This window comes from Geotrypetes seraphini, chromosome 9, assembly GCF_902459505.1.
Source record: "Geotrypetes seraphini chromosome 9, aGeoSer1.1, whole genome shotgun sequence".
In the NCBI taxonomy this organism is placed as follows: Eukaryota; Metazoa; Chordata; class Amphibia; order Gymnophiona; family Dermophiidae; genus Geotrypetes; species Geotrypetes seraphini.
In genome coordinates, this window is record NC_047092.1 from 75,029,567 (window position 1) to 75,045,475 (window position 15,909).

The 15,909-nt window shown below is 40.7% G+C and overlaps 1 protein-coding gene across 3 annotated transcripts in view; it reads right to left on the reverse strand.

The window, feature by feature from the left end:
* The window catches only part of PPM1H (protein phosphatase, Mg2+/Mn2+ dependent 1H), a 261,462-nt gene that overhangs the window by 58,835 nt on the left and 186,718 nt on the right, over positions 1-15,909 (reverse strand). For all 3 annotated transcript variants that reach the window (XM_033958800.1, XM_033958801.1, XM_033958802.1), the window contains exon 5: positions 13,459-13,543. In XM_033958800.1, the coding sequence (XP_033814691.1) occupies positions 13,459-13,543 (85 nt within the window). The remainder of the gene's footprint in view (positions 1-13,458; positions 13,544-15,909) is intronic.

Below are 15,909 nucleotides of genomic sequence, written 5' to 3' on the forward strand. Positions count from 1 at the left end.
ACTATCAAAGTCTTTGCTAAAATCTAAACACACCACATCTAGCACACTCCTCAATCCAATTCTTTGGTCACCCAGTCAAAGAAATTTGATTTGTCTAAGACCTACCTCTACTGAGCTCTTAAATTTAGGAATCTATGTCTCCAGTTTTTAGCTGAAGTTAAGCGTCTACTGAAAATTCAGTTAAATTTAGGATCACCTGACTTATGCCTCTAAATTTATATTCACCATTCATTTACCTAGATTTAAAGCTTAATTTAGCAGCCAAGTGGTAGTTATTCCAAGCTTCAAACTTTATCTCTGATCTTACCTTTAGGAGTCTAGTTTAACTGGGAGCATAAATATCAAGCACCCAGCCCTAGCACATTTTTAGACAGACTAATTTAGGAACCTAACTCTTAAGGTTAGAAGTAGAGGCTCTTTGATTACTGACCCCTAAATTTATAGTATATGAGTATGTACGCTCTTATGTGTACATTAATGCACATAAACGGCAATAGTGTGACCAACTGTTATTCTATAATTATGCACTAAAATGACTTAGCAGAGGCACTCATTACTTTTCGATCAGCCCTCGTAATTGAAAGGGGCAGGGCAGAGGTGGAACTAACATTTATGCGCTTAAGTTACAGAATACTGTAAATGCTGCATTTCGCTAACATGTAAGCCAGCCATAGAACTGAAATAAATGCCGATATCTAAATGTAGATGTGTTGATGTTAACTTATGCCTGTTTTCTATTATGGTAATTATGTAAATACATTACATTACATTAGTGATTTCTATTCTGCCAATGCCTTGCGGTTCAAGGCGGATTACAAAGTTATCAAGAATTACATTAAAAGTTTGCAGGAATAGCATAAGCGATGTCATAATATTTACTTAAGAAGTACTAAAAAAAAATAAATAAAAAAAAAGAAGTACCAAAGAGTTGTCGAGATCTTAAGGTGATAAATGTTGGGTAAAAAGAATTACCAAAGAGAAGTCGAGATCTTAAAGTGATGTAAATTAGAAGCATTTTAGACTTTGTTGGGTAGTTAGAAGCACATGAGCTTTAACATAGAGAAATGCAAGGTTATGCATTTAGGGAAAAAGAACCCGATGTTCAGCTACAAAATGGGGGATCACTGCTAGGGGTAAGTAACCTTGAAAGAGACCTGGGGGTGATGGTAGACACAACATTGAAGGCGTCGGCACAATGCGCGACGGCCTCAAGGAAAGCAAACCAAATGTTAGGTATCATTAAGAAGGGTATCATGGCCAGGACGAAGGAAGTCATCTTGCCACTGTATCGTGCAATGGTGCACCCGCATCTGGAGTACTGTGTCCAGTACTGGTCATCGTACCTCAAGAAGGACATGGCAGTACTTGAGGGAGTCCAGAGAAGAGCGACTAAACTGATAAGGGGTATGGAAAACTTCTCATATGCTGACAGGTTGAAAAAGCTGGGGGTATTCTCCCTGGAAAAGCGGAGACTTAGAGGAGACATGATAGAAACCTTCAAAATCCTGAAGGGCATAGAAAAGATAGACAGGGACAGATTCTTCACACTGTAGGGAACCACAAGTACAAGGGGGCACTCGGAGAAATTAAAAGGGGGCAGGTTTAGAACAAATGCTAGGAAGTTCTTTTTTACCCAGAGGGTGGTAGACACATGGAATGCGCTTCCGGAGGCCGTGATAGGCCAGAGCACATTACAGGGCTTCAAAGCAGGTTTGGATAGGTTCCTAGAGGATAAGGGGATTGAGGGGTACAGATAGGAGTTGAGGTAGGTTATAGGAATAGTCAGGGACCATTGCACAGGTGATGGGCCTGGAGGGCCGCCGCGGGAGTGTATTAAGGGTATAGAGAGGGTTGGAGGGGATTGGGTAGGGACTGGTCGTGCTAGATGGGTTTTATGTATTTTTTGAAGAATATGGTTTTAATATCTTTCTTGAAGGTTTTGTAGTCTGTGGTCGATGATAACAGAATGGTGATTTGTGCCATTATACTCGTAGAATAGCTCACAGCTCGCATAAAGTGTGTACCTAAATTATGCAGTCCAGTTATAGAATTGCTCCAGAAGAGGGTCATTTGAATGTGTACATGGCATAAAAGTCTGTGCCATGACATAATTGCACATAGTGATGGTAGGTATGTACAGGTGCAACTGTCTGCATGATAATCTCAATTCTGTCACTTATACTAGATTTTATAAAGATACACATGGGCCTACTTGCCCTCTTAAGCCAAGTATCCTGTTAAATAGTAAACTTTATGAAGCTAAATTCTTTGAATATCAGTCTCTGGATGGGCAGACTAGATGGGCCTTTGGCCTTTATCTGCCATCATGTTTCTATGTTTATTCCCATTAGGGAAGAGGAAAGAAAAGATTTTGGATGTAACTCACCTTTCCCAGTTGTAGCTTAAGGTCCCCAAAGGGCTTACAATCTAAGTTTGAACCTGAGGTAATGGAGAGATAAATGATTTCCTAAAATCACAAGAAGCCACTGTGGGATTTGAATCAGATTTCCTTAGTTTACTGCCTTTTACAGAATTTATACTACTATTATTACTGCTATTTAACCTTTCAAATAGTATACTAAGATAAGGCAAACTAATAGGTAGCACACCTAAATAGAAGAAAGCATTTTGTTCCTCAGTGTACAATTAAGCTGTGGAATTTTGCAAGAAGAGTTGCTTTAAAAATGATTTAGAGAAGCTCCTGGAGGAGAGGTCCTTTACCCATTTGCACCTAAGGAGTCTTTAGGAACCATCACTTATCTCTGGATCTACTCATTGTGACTTCACTGAGTCCTTGAAATCTGGCTTGGCCACTGTTGGAGACAGGATGTTGGATTTCATGGATCTTTGTTTTGAACCAGAATGCAGAGAAAGTCCTATCTCTGTGGTGCTTAGAATTTATCTGAGAATTTCACTGATTAAAAAAGATATTAGACTTAACAAGGCTATGATCAAGAGAAACAGGGCTTAAGCTTTGAAAGGAGTCTCAAAAAGGTGATCATTTAGATTGGATTTGAATAAAGCCAGGAAGAAGGATGATACACTATCTATCTAAGAAGTTCATGGAGGAGGAGACCAGCATATATTAGGATAACTTGCCTTATATATAGAGTTGATGAGGTGGGCAATGAGAAATTTAAGGGGGCAGGTAATAATGACCTGTAGAATAAATCCACTGGTAGGTAAGAGAAACTTAAATTGTACAGTAAAACCTTGGTTTGCGAGCATAATTTGTTCCAGAAACATGCTTGTAATCCAAAACATTTGTATATCAAAGCAAATTTCCTCATAAGAAATAATGGAAACTCAGACGATTCGTTCCATATCCCAAAACCTTTAATACAAAAGAACCATCAGCTTAGTTGTGATGACATGACGTGACTGTACATACTTGTTTTGCAAGATATCGCTCATTTAGAACAGACACTACACTTCCGCAGCATCAGAGAGAGAACCATTGGCTCAGTTGTGATGATGTGACACGCATATACTGTATATACTTGTATTGCAAGACTTTGCTCGTTTATCAAGTTAAAATGTAATAAAACGTTTTGCTCGTCTTGCAAAACACTCGCACACCAAGTTACTCGCAATCCAAGGTTTTACTGTATATGGAAGCAGATAGTGAGTCAAGTAGTGTCTTGAAAAGAGATGTTACATGGGTATAGTAACACTGATGTAAGATATATCATGCAACTGAAGTTTGAATAGATGGTAATGAAGAGAGATGGTTCAATAGTATAAGTTCAGGGTGATAGAAGAATAAATTAGCTTCATATCATAAAAAATGTTCTGAAAGAAAGTTGGATTTTGGTGATGTTCAGGAAAGAAGGATATAAACTACTGTTGGTGTGGAGGGGCATAATCAAAAGGAACTTCTAAGTCAATTTTCATCTAAGTCGCAAGTCGTCCAAAGTAAAAAAACAGCCTAGGACACATTTTCAAAAAATACGTCCAAAATTATTTTTGCTTTGAAAATCTATGCGTCCTGCCGATCTGATCGTCCAAGTCGCTAAATCGTTCATCTTTATACCACATTTTCATCCAAGTCAAAAATGCCTAGAACAAGCCCTGCTGGATGTGGGAGAGGTATGCAAAGTGATGGACTGAACACCCAGACATGGCACCTAAATAATGGGGTACCTTACAGGGCACTGCTGTGAACTTCACAAAAAGGGTGCCATATCTACACTATCACTACAGCTCCCTTATAAGTCATGGTGAGCCCCCCAAACCACCTCCAGAATTCCCTAGACCCACTTATCTACCACCCCAATAGCCCTCATTGCTGCAGGAGCCACTTATATGCCAGTACAAAAGGGTTTTGGGGTGTATAGGGGAGTGCACATGTTTAAATATCAATGCAGTGATTACAGGGGCTTATGGGCATGGGTCCTCCTCTCCATGGGTCCCTAACCCACCCCCAAGACGGCTTAAGCCGTGTCTATGCTGGGCAACTGGCTTTCCTATGCCAGGCTGCCAGGTGATGATGGTCTGGAGGCTGAATTTTAAAGGTGTGATTATAATTTTTATGGGGGGGGGGGGGTCGGTGATTACTGAGGTAGTGTATTATGTGTTTGCAGTGCTTATCTGGTGACTTTAGGTGGGTTTTTGTGACTTAGACCATGTTTTAAATGGTCTAAGTCACATCATCCAAGTTTCGTCTATCCTGGGCTGTATAACTTTCAGTTATACATGCTGTACGACCAAGTCTAAGCTGGCCCAAGTCACACCCAATTCTCGCCCTCGACACTCCTCCTGAAACGCCCCGTTTAGCTTTGGTCGTTCAGCGGCACTATGAAGGCCTAAGTCGTTTAGAAATACGTCCAAAACCCGTTTTCATTATCAGCATTTGGACATATTTTGACAATATTCGAACAAGTGCCAACTTAGGCCGGATTTTGGACATTTTTCTCTTTTGATTATGAGCCCCATAGAGGATGTAAGACTACTGTTTTATGTTTTCTACGTGACTGAATCATTATTAAATATAATTTTTAATATATCTTATGTTTCATTGGAATCTGTAAATGACTGTAAGAAGACTAATGGAATATAAGACATAAAAAAATAAATTACCCTTTGATACACTGAAGTATATACACTATTTTCTGCTTAGTGATGTTTTCTCATTTTTAAGTCGGAGCCACTCTGAAAGCAAATAAGCTGAAGGAGAGCCACCAAATATCTTCCCGTGTAAGGCCACAACTCTGCTGACCAGTGTGTTTGTCAATAACATTCATTCTGCTACCTTCAAACTATTTATTGGGTGCATCCTCAAGGAGGTAGGTATTTCCAAATGGATTCTCTACATCTATTGAGAAATGACCTGTCCTTCAAGTATGCAGCTTGTCCCCCTTTCTGGACAAACTTGAATACAGAGATGCAGAGTATCAGAGAAAAAAGCCAGAATGATGATGAGGGCCACCCTAGAAGTCTCCAGGGGCTATCATTGCACTGAAGAATACTGGCTTAGACACAGCTTGAGGCTTTGATGAGATTTTGCTTGTTGTTTTGTGTTTGTTTTTAATTTAGCTTTTTCCCCCTCCTGATGAAGCACAGTGAAACCCGGGTCACAAGGGTTTGTTACAAAGTAGCAGCAATTTGAGAGACTGCCGAATGTTACAAAGTTTCAGCTTTTGCCACACTAATCCCCTCTTCTACAAAGCCGCGCGGCAACAGCCCCGAAGCCCTTTATATCTCTATGGGCTTTGGGGCCATTACCGCGCGGCTTTGTAGAAGAGGGGGTAAGCTAAGTATAAAACATTTTCTTTGATATTTTTTGGTGGTACAGGACTTACAAAATGCTACCTTTGCTCGAACTTATTGAGCACATGGGTAAGGTCTAAGTAATTTATGCACAAAATTTTTTTATTATGTAGTTCAAGTATTATTGTTTATAGGTTCTGTGATTTAGAGTGCAAGTATAATAAAATATGCCAGGCTTTTGCTTCAATTGAGTTCCTTCAGGAACTCTGCACAACTCCTCTTAGCATGGTTATCTATCTTTGTGTATCATATATACATAAGAAATTGTTTTACATTTCAAAGTAGCTATGAATGAACAGAATAGTGAAAACTTCATGTTAACAATGACAGAAGAATATCTTTAGGTTTGAAAATCTAAACCCAATCAGCCACTGTTTCTCTACTTTACAGAATTCAGTCTGATTATAGCCATCTGAATTAGTTTTTTTAAGAACCAATAGAGAGCTGGTATTTTCTAACTCAGGTTTCATATCATTTGTTCTGAAAATGTGTTTAACATTTTTAATGCAATACAACTAACTCCTAGATTGGCCAAGGGAACTTTTTTTGTAATTTATTTCATTTAATTTTTGTGACTAGATATTCAAATCTTGTTATTCTTCATTCATGGGTTCTTAAGGGAGCAAGGTTCATGTAGATGTCTGGTTGCATGATTTCACACAAAAATGCAATGTTTTCTAATGTGTTGCAGTTCAATGGAGGGCTGCGGAATGCAAATGACTACAGATGAAAGTTGTTATTCATCTGTGAAATAAGAATTTTGTTTAGTTTCTTAAAAAAATGTGCTTAGCTGTAAGATTCACAGCAGACACAGGAGTGGATCATACAGTGAACTAATTCTTTTGAACAGACAATATTTGTACAGTATAGTAATCTACCTCAGGTTAGGTGTCCTTAAGCTATATAAAATGAGGATATCAGGAATATAAGACTATAATACCCTCAGAAAGATATGAGAGCATAAAGATAAATGGATAAGTTATTCATAAATCTTTATGTGCATTTTTAAAGAAATATCTGAATATTTTGCTGCTGCTTAAAATACAAACTAAAGATAAATAAACACAGTTAGCTAGGATAAAGAAAATTGTAGGTGTTATTTTATATATAAAAGTTCACCATATGCAGCACCTGAGTATGAAAGGACAATTATGTGCCAATGTGTGGGGAGCGTGTGGCACAGTGGTTAGAGCTTCAGCCTTGGCCCTGAGGTGGTGGGTTCAAATCCAGTGGTGTTCCTTGTGACCCCTGGGCAAGTCACTTAATCCCCCAATTGTCCCAGATACGATAGATAGAGTATGAGCATGCCAAGACAGATAGGGAAAACTGCTTGAGTACTTGAATGTAGACCACTTATGCTATATGTGGTATATAAATGCTAAAATAAATAAATGTGTCTTTCTAGAACTACCCCAGACAAAGTAAGTATATATATTTATATCTGCTCTGAGGCCACTTCAGGTGTTACAGAGGCGCAATTCTGATGCCAATTTCTGGGGTGCTAGTAGGCGCCGTGAAAATCGATGAAAAACATCACTTAAATGGTGTTTTTTTTACTGAGCTTGGGCATCTACGATGCCTAAAAACCCGATACCATTTAGAAAATCTGGGTTAAGTAAATAAGAGGAAATTCTATAAGGAGCTGCCTAAATTTAGACTGCAAATGCTAGTATTTAGTCAGATAAGCAGGTATGTATGCATATGTGTGTGTGAATGATTAGCATTCCATCTAAGCACAGTTCTGTAACATGAGTGCATGTGCCATTAATATGTAGTTTTAAGGTGGGCAGCAACCAAAGAAAACCCAACAGGTTCCACAGTAAGTATGGTAAAACCCAGAAACAAAAAAATACTGTGGAACGTGCTCCTCTTCAAATGTCTTAGCACTGGGTGAAGCCCGCTCCCGGCCACACCATCGGGGGAGGCTCGATGTCACCGCAATCGCCCATTTTAATGGGTAGTGTCGGGGGAGGCTCAATGTCGCCACGATCGCCCAACAAACGGGGTAGCTGTTGGCTAAAGATGGAGCCTCAGCACTTGGCTGCCATCTTCAGCGGTGACGTCACTCCTTCCCGACATCCGGGTTTTACTTCCATTGCTTTCAACAGAAGTAAAGCCTAGGTGTTTTCTATCTGTCCTCCTTACTTCCATTGCTTTCAGTAAAAGGAAAACCCAGATATCTCAATCCGTCCTTCTTTTTCTCGAGCCAAATGGTAACCCTTCTCCAGACAGAAAATAAAGCCCTTTAAATCTGATTTAAAACAACCTCAGTTCCCTAACTGTTATTTGCAGTCCGGCCAAAGGCGGAGCCAGAGAGAGACTTGGCCAGTTCCTATACCACATAGGCTGGGGTGGGGCTTTCCCCAATATAAACCAGAGACTCAGTCAGATTGGGGAAGTGGAAGGAGGCACAAAGGTATTCTGTGTCATAGGTCAGACTCTAGTGGGCTCTGGGAGAGTGACAAGATACACGTTGTGACAAATCTAGCTCTCCTCCTAGCTTTGTCTCAGGTCTAACTAAGAAGAGCAGGAAGCCCCTATGCAGGAGAACTGACCAGGTTGGCTCTGTTGAGTATGAGTGCACTGACCTCCCTTGCACCGAGATTGGTGAGTCAGACAGTGACTGCCAGGGAGAGTACAGACCAGTTGCAGGTTACTCTTCCAAGCCGGCTGTTAGAGCTCAGGGAACAGGAAAATACATCTCCCAGAAAGGCAGAGACCTAGTATGAAGCTGTCATGTGACCAGTCACAGCTGCAGAGGGAGGGAGCTTTCTCCCTTCCCCCTCTTTAGAGCAGGGAGGTGTGATTTGGAGCCTATTAAAATGAGGCAGCTGAGACCCAGAGAGGGGGAGGAGCAGAGGAACTGGGAACGTGATCCAGAGAGGCAGCATGATTTCTCTGCCTGGCTGAATGCTGATGAGCTGGGGGAAGAGTGGGAGATGGTGGACCTTTCTGAAGAGTCTGAAGGAACCCACCGTTGAGAAGCAGTTTGAAAGCTATGAACCTATGGATATTGGTTTGTCCAGTGAGCCCAGTGAGAGGCTAGAAGTCATGGACACAAGCTGAAAAGGTGGGAAGTGTTTGATACTTTTTCTTACCTGTTTCTTTTGGTGAAATCCTGAGACTGAGTTATTTTTGGTGTACAGCAGAATTGTCTCACTTTTCAGAGCTAGGTTGTGAAAAATGCTGTTACATTGTTTATAACTTTAAACTGCTTGAACAATTCACTACAGAGCTTTTTGCTTACCTCCTCTCCACACAGCTGGAGACTAATTGCTGCTGATAAGCTACTGCAGGGAACGTCATCCATTTGAATAAGTTCCTTGACTGCAGTCAGCCAGTGTCAGAGCCCTCCAGCTTTAACAGTTTACTTTTGGCTTATGAAAAGTTTATTGTCATGCAACAAGAACTGTGTGTATGTTTCCTTATTGCTGAACTTACCTTTACCTATTTAGGCTGTTGAAGACAACTGAGCTGTAGAAATTGAAGCCCAGCCATAGTTTTGGTTTTTGTGTTTCTTTTTCCCTTTTTGATTTTGGAAATAAGGATCATTCTGACGGTGGTGAAACCAGCGTGGCCAGGTTGGCCTAGCATTGTATGTTTTGGCTTTTTGCACCAATGTATTGGAAAATACTATAGCCTGCTAAGAATCTCAGAGCAACCTGGTAAGGAATAAAAGTCTAACTTTATTTCTGAACCTCTTTGAGTGTGTGTGGATTCCTTGCTTGCTTGCACTGTGGACATTTTACTTGCTGTTTTACCCTAGGCTGTTGCCTAGGGGGCCTGAAGGATTCCCTAGTTGGAGGGAACACGCTGGGAGCAGTAACGGTCGTGGTGAACCCGGCTCGCTGCGGTGATCAGGAGCCCGGGGGTTGCGACAACGTCTACATATTAAAGAAGACATGTATAAAGGGATGATTACCACACAAGATCTTAAACATTAAGGGCTCCTTTTACAAAGCTGTGTTAGGCTTTTTAAAATCTCTAGCTGTGGTGGTATTAGCTCTGACGCTCATAGAATTCCTATAAGCATCAGAGCTAATACCGCCGTGGCTGGTGATAAAAAAAGCCTTACATGGCTTTGTGAAAGTGTGTGTGTGTGTGGGAGGGGGGTAGGTAAACTACTAAGCTTGAAAATAATACAGGCCTCAATTGTGAGCCAGTATAGCAATATACATTAAGGTGTAATATGATCAGAAATTCCCAATGCAAAAATCAGATGAATAAACTTTAGACTGGCACTGTCGTGATGCCTAAAAGTAGGCAACCCTTTACATAATTGTTTTTATAGGGTAATTCTATAACAGAGTGCCACAATGATGCTTACTTGCAGCCTATTCTGTACAACATATGCTACAGGTCAGCCTTCCATATATAAGCTATCTGCCACTGCATGTAACGTGGTTCCTGTGCAGTAAAATCAGGGCAGATGCTGGATACATCCCTTGCATTTACCACACAGGCTTTGCACTACTTATTACTCCTAAAGGTTGATAAGTGCAACAACTTACTACACTTTAGTAAAAATGCCCCTTAGACTTTTTCAAGAATCATTTACTATGGCTTTTCCATCATAAATGGAGAATGGACAGACACTAGGCCTCTGAAAATGTTCCCCTTAATATTTTACAAAACTTGCTTAAAAATCATTTGAAAATGTCAGAATGATTTATTTCCCTGCTCTAACTGTGCTCGGTCCTTCTCCTTTGAAAAAGACAACCATGACATTGTGTATTTAAAAAGGTACATGCAAAAAATGAAACAAGCAATAGTAAGAAATATTCTGGAGGAAATCAGATCAAGCACTATTCTAATCCATTGTTGTTCTCAAATACACTGTATATACTCGAATATAAGTCGAGCCACCCCTTTCTCCCCAAAAAGGAGGAAAAAATAAAAATAAATGGTTGACTCGAATATAAGTCGGGCGGCTTAATATTCAAGTGTCCTGCCCCGTCAGGCTCTGCACCCAGCCCCCCTTCCTTCCTCCCCTCCCCTGTCAGGCTCTGCGCCCAGCACCCTTCCATCCTCCCCTCCCCTGTCAGGCTCTGTTCCAGCCCCCTTCCTTCCCCTTCCCCTGTCAGGCATTGCACCAGCCCCCTTCCTTCCTTCCTCCCCTGTCACTCTGCACCCAGCACCCTTTCTTCCTTTTCCCATCAGACTCTGCACCCTCCCTCCCAGGTTCTGCCCCCACCTTCCTCCCTTCCCTAGCCTCATACAGTACCTCATCTTGGCGATCCATGGTGGAGGTGCAGCGGAAAGGAGCGAACTTTCCAAGTTCCTGCCCTGCTGCTAACTGGCTGCCGTGAGTTCCTTCGGCTGCTAAGCGACACAAGCAGGAGCGCGATTTGGCTCTGCTGCTCGGTACTGAGAGGCAGCCTTACTGGCTCCTGTGAATCATTCTCACGAGAATTTGCGGGAGCCAGTAAGGATGCCTCTCAGTACCGAGCAGCAGGGCCAAATCGCGCTCCTGTTCATGTTGCTCAGCAGCCAAAGGAACTCGCAGCAGCCGATTAGCAGCAGGGCAGGAACTTGGAAAGTTCACTCCTGCCCGCTACATCTCCACCGTGGATCGCCAAGATGAGGTACCGTATGAGGCTAGGGCAGGGAAGGAGGTGGGGGCAGAGCCTGGCAGTGGCGGCCTTAAAAAAATTCTGGGAGGTGGCATTGACCCGAATATAAACCGGGACCCCCATTTTTGGCCCAAAAATCCCGGTTTATATTTGAGTATATACGGTAAACTAGAAACAAAACATTAAATATAAGCCTTCCAGGTAGCACTGAAAATAAATACATCAAGTAATATGGAAAAAAATAACGTCATTGCCTTGTGCCTAATGCAGCATAAAATGGCATACCATGGGACATGCTCAGTTTTCCTGTATTAACTCCAAATTAGCATACACTAATCCATGCACTAAAAATATTTTTGGGAGGAAGAGGACATTTCTGGTAGAAGACTGTGGTTGTTCCACTTCTAAAGAATTAGTGCAACCACTTTGGTGCATGCTAGCTGGTTAGCATAGGAATACCAGGTGAGTCCTTTGACCCTGCTGTTAGGTCCTTAGATTGGAACAACTAGCTGCTATGGTGACCCGTCAAATGCCCGCACGACAAATGCACACACTGAATGGAAGGTGACCCGTCAAATGTGCACATGATAAATAAAGAGTCACATAATTGGTATTCTTTTGAAGGGGATACAATTTTAATTGGTGCTCTTTACAGAAGAATTAACATGTACATTGGATTTCATAATGGTAAATTGAAGCCCACTCCCTCACAAAAATTGTATAGACAAATCAATTACTAAGATACAGCTGCGATCACAATTCACAGCAGCTAATTAGTTAGTAAAGAGAGTCATGCAGTTTAGTGGATACTATTTTGTCTTTTTGAGGGTTACAAAGTAACCCTCTTTTTAGAGGGGGGACCCCCCCCCACTACACTTAAAAGATTCACTTGGAATCCAGTGTTAGGGTAAGGTTTAGTTGATGATTATGGGCACTTTTTACATAAGTGGATAGCTGGAAGGCCCTGATTGGCTCAGACCCCTCAGGCCCATTCCCTTGGGAGGGGTCTGAGGCGCCTGAGCCAATCAGGGCCTTAGACCCTTCCCTGTGCATCTCTTCTTTCAAACGTTCCCTCTTTGGTGTGCACATTTGACGGGGCGCAATTGTCATGCATGCACTTGTCGGTGCGCGCAATTGACAGGGTGCAATTGTCGTGCACGTGCTTGTCAGTGCACTAGCTGTTATAGGTACCTAACAAATTTTTTAAAATGGTTCAATCAGTGCTGTTAATTGAACAGCACCATTAAAAACAAATTAAAAACAATTTTTAAAAATTTAATTTTCGGGTATGCACCTATTTTGATAGGCGCCTACCTAAAAAGTAGGCATGTTTAGGGGCAGAGTTTGGGCGTAGAAAGAGTTAGGTGCTGGTATTTTAGGCCAAGGAAATTCTGGCCTAATATACTGGCACCTAAGTTAGAGATGCCTAGTGGCACCTAACTTGATGACACGGTGACAAAATTCATCACTGTTCCTGTCCCCGCGGATAACCGCGGGAAATAATCCCTTGTCATTTTCTAGTGTCTATTTCAACCTCAGTCTTTCTACACCAGCATTCTTCAAAGCAAAGCTTGAGGGTCAGTGGTTGTGGTCATTCATACTCTGATTCTTCCTTCTCTCCTTAAAGAATGACATGAAGATAACTAAAGGGGAGGTCACATACAACAGTATTAAATTACAGTCTCACTGATACCATAAACCAAAGGAAAGCCACAAACCTGTCAAGAGATCCTCAATGAACATACATACAAACAATGCAAACAAATGTATCTCATACATAGTTATTAAGGATATCCTAAAAAATCTGACTGGTTTATAGCTCAGCATTTAGCTAATAAAAGTGTGTGTGTGTGTGTGTATTGAATCTGCAATGTCATGTTCTAATTCTTATACACTTCAGAATTTGCAACACCAACTTACAGCCAATAGAACCAACCAGTGGCTCCAATGTCTTTCGCCTCTATGGGACCCTTTAACTAAAACTTAGCACATGCTAATGGACATTAGCATGCGTGAAGTACCGTGGGGTATAAAAATAGGATGTGCTGCATTTCACACATGCTAAGCTTTAGGCATATTAGAATCAACATTTCTTTGTTAAGGTTACATGTCTTACCAGATATTGCAGCCGCTGACGCTCAGTTTCAGGAGTGAACTCTGAAGACATTGGAATAATTTCCCCATTTCTAATTATTATGGCCCTGAAATTGTTAGAAAATACAGTGAGCAAAAATTCAAAAATTGCATAGATTTCTAGAAGGAATTTACATTTATTTGCATCCTTTTTCTAGGATCTAATTCTAGTTGATTAGGTAGACATAAGCCCACTGACAAAGGAAGCATAAATTTTAGTGCATTCTCTGATTTCATGGCTTAAAAAACAACAAAGCATATACATAAATTTAGGCAGGAATTTCTCCAAGTGGGGAGTGCGGTGGGGTGGGGGGTGGAGGAGGGCTATTGCACTGACTGATTCCTAAGGCCACAGGAGCAGACCTAACCAAGACAGAACTTTAAGGCCAATGGCTGGAATACCATGGCCTGAAAAATGCTGGAGTTTTATATCAGCTTCCAACTACCTGACTTCTTATACAAGGTAGATGGATTCCATAAGTTGCAACATGGTTTCAGATCCATGTATAAGTACAGAAACATTAATGCTAGAACTGACATCAAAGGCCAAATCTTACCTAAGCAGGGGTACACAATCTGTATTTCTACAGTTCGACATCTCGGCTGCATTGAGCAAAAAGTAAACAACAACAAAAATCACGGCTGGGCTAGGGATTCTCCCAGCCCCCTGAAGGCCTTGATGACACTACTCTGAATCTGATTGGTTGAGCAGCTAGCAGGCAGCTCTGCCTGCTCACAAATCAAACTGCATGAAAAGTGGCATATCCTCAGAGTATTCAAGGGCGTGTCTGAACTTCCTGAAAGCCTTGTCGGAGAGGGACTTGGTGTAGGACAGCAAATCCCCAGATTCTTCAGTTTATAAATTCTGTTTTGATGGGGAAAAGAAAAGGAGGTGTTAGAGGTAAAATTGGATCTAATGATCTTAAGGGTCCAATGGACAAACATCTGACTCCAGTAGGTGTTGTTCTTCCGGTAAGCCCCCTCAACCTCCTAGAAACATTCTTATCATTAGGGAAGCGTACCTCTCCCCCCAACCCTTGAATGATAGGAGTGGACTTTCAAGTTTAAGTTTAAATTTGGATGTTTCTTCTGAAATTGGTAAAGTCCAATTAGTTGGAGATTTAGCCCAGTCGTCTCAGGCCATAGAATCTCAAGTTTCTGTAATCCCTCCCCCAATTGCAGTTTCGACTTTTTCAATTCAGGATTCATTTACTGAAACCAGGTGATACCTTTGAAAGATATAATGTTAGCCATTAAAAAAATGGATAAAACATTGCATGAAAATTTACAAAATTTCAGCAAGTTTACTGAAAAAAACTTAAGTCAAGCTTGCTGAACAAGATATAAGATTAATGGCTTTGGAAAATTCAATAGGTAAGATGGAAAAGCAGATTCAGATCTGCCAGTCAACACAGGCTTTGGCCATTAAATACAATCTAAACTGGAGACCCTTGAAACTATTTCTAAATCAGCTAACTTAAGACTATTAAATTTTCCACAGATACATTTTCTTTCTCCTAGGGCATTCTTTAAATTATATCTAAAAGATGTCTTGCAAATTAATATGGAAGATAGAGATCCTCAATGTGTATTACGTACCCCAGGCAATTAAAGAAACAAAGGAGAGTTAGATGTTTTGAGTTCCCCTTATAGTTTGGATCTTACAAATTTTTCAGAAAATATGCAAAAATTATATAAAAAAGATCCACTTTATTAGTGGCAATGTCATCTATGGATGAAAAGAGGAAAATTATGAAGGCATACTTTCCCAAAAAAGCTGGTCATACTGTGTCGGTTTTCCCAGATGTGTCAAGACAAACACAATATCATCGAAAGGCCTTTCTCCAGTTGAGACCTAAGGTCTTAGCCGGAGGTGGCACATTTTTCTTGAAATATCCCTGCAAATGTCTTGTCATCTGGGAAACCAAATCATATGTATTTTTGGAATCTATTCAAGATATCTAGTGGTAAATGTACCATCAGTTGGACTCACAGTGACAACGACTTTGCATTGTCTACTGACACTCCTACTTGAGTATTACCTGAAGAAGAAACAGCTGATGAGGCAAAGTTTATTTTATTTTGTTGTATGTTCTCTGGAGGTCATGTCTGCTACTCTCTGCTTTTTTAATTTTATTTTTTATTAAGTTTCAATTTAGATATTCAAGAAAAATTTAGAAACAGAAAAAGAAATGGTATTTATGAAATTACAAAAAAAAAAAAAGGCCATTAAATTACATAAAGCATTGACAATTTTACAATTTTTAACTAAATCTACAAGATTTTGGTGGTGGGGAGGAGGAGGGGGTGGGGACAAGAGAGCCAACCATCCTAAAGGAACAAAAAAAGACAAAAGTCTTCCATAAAACAAAGCAAGAAAAACCCCCTAGAATACAGAAATATTCTCCATCAGAGAAGAGTTTATCAATCCTGA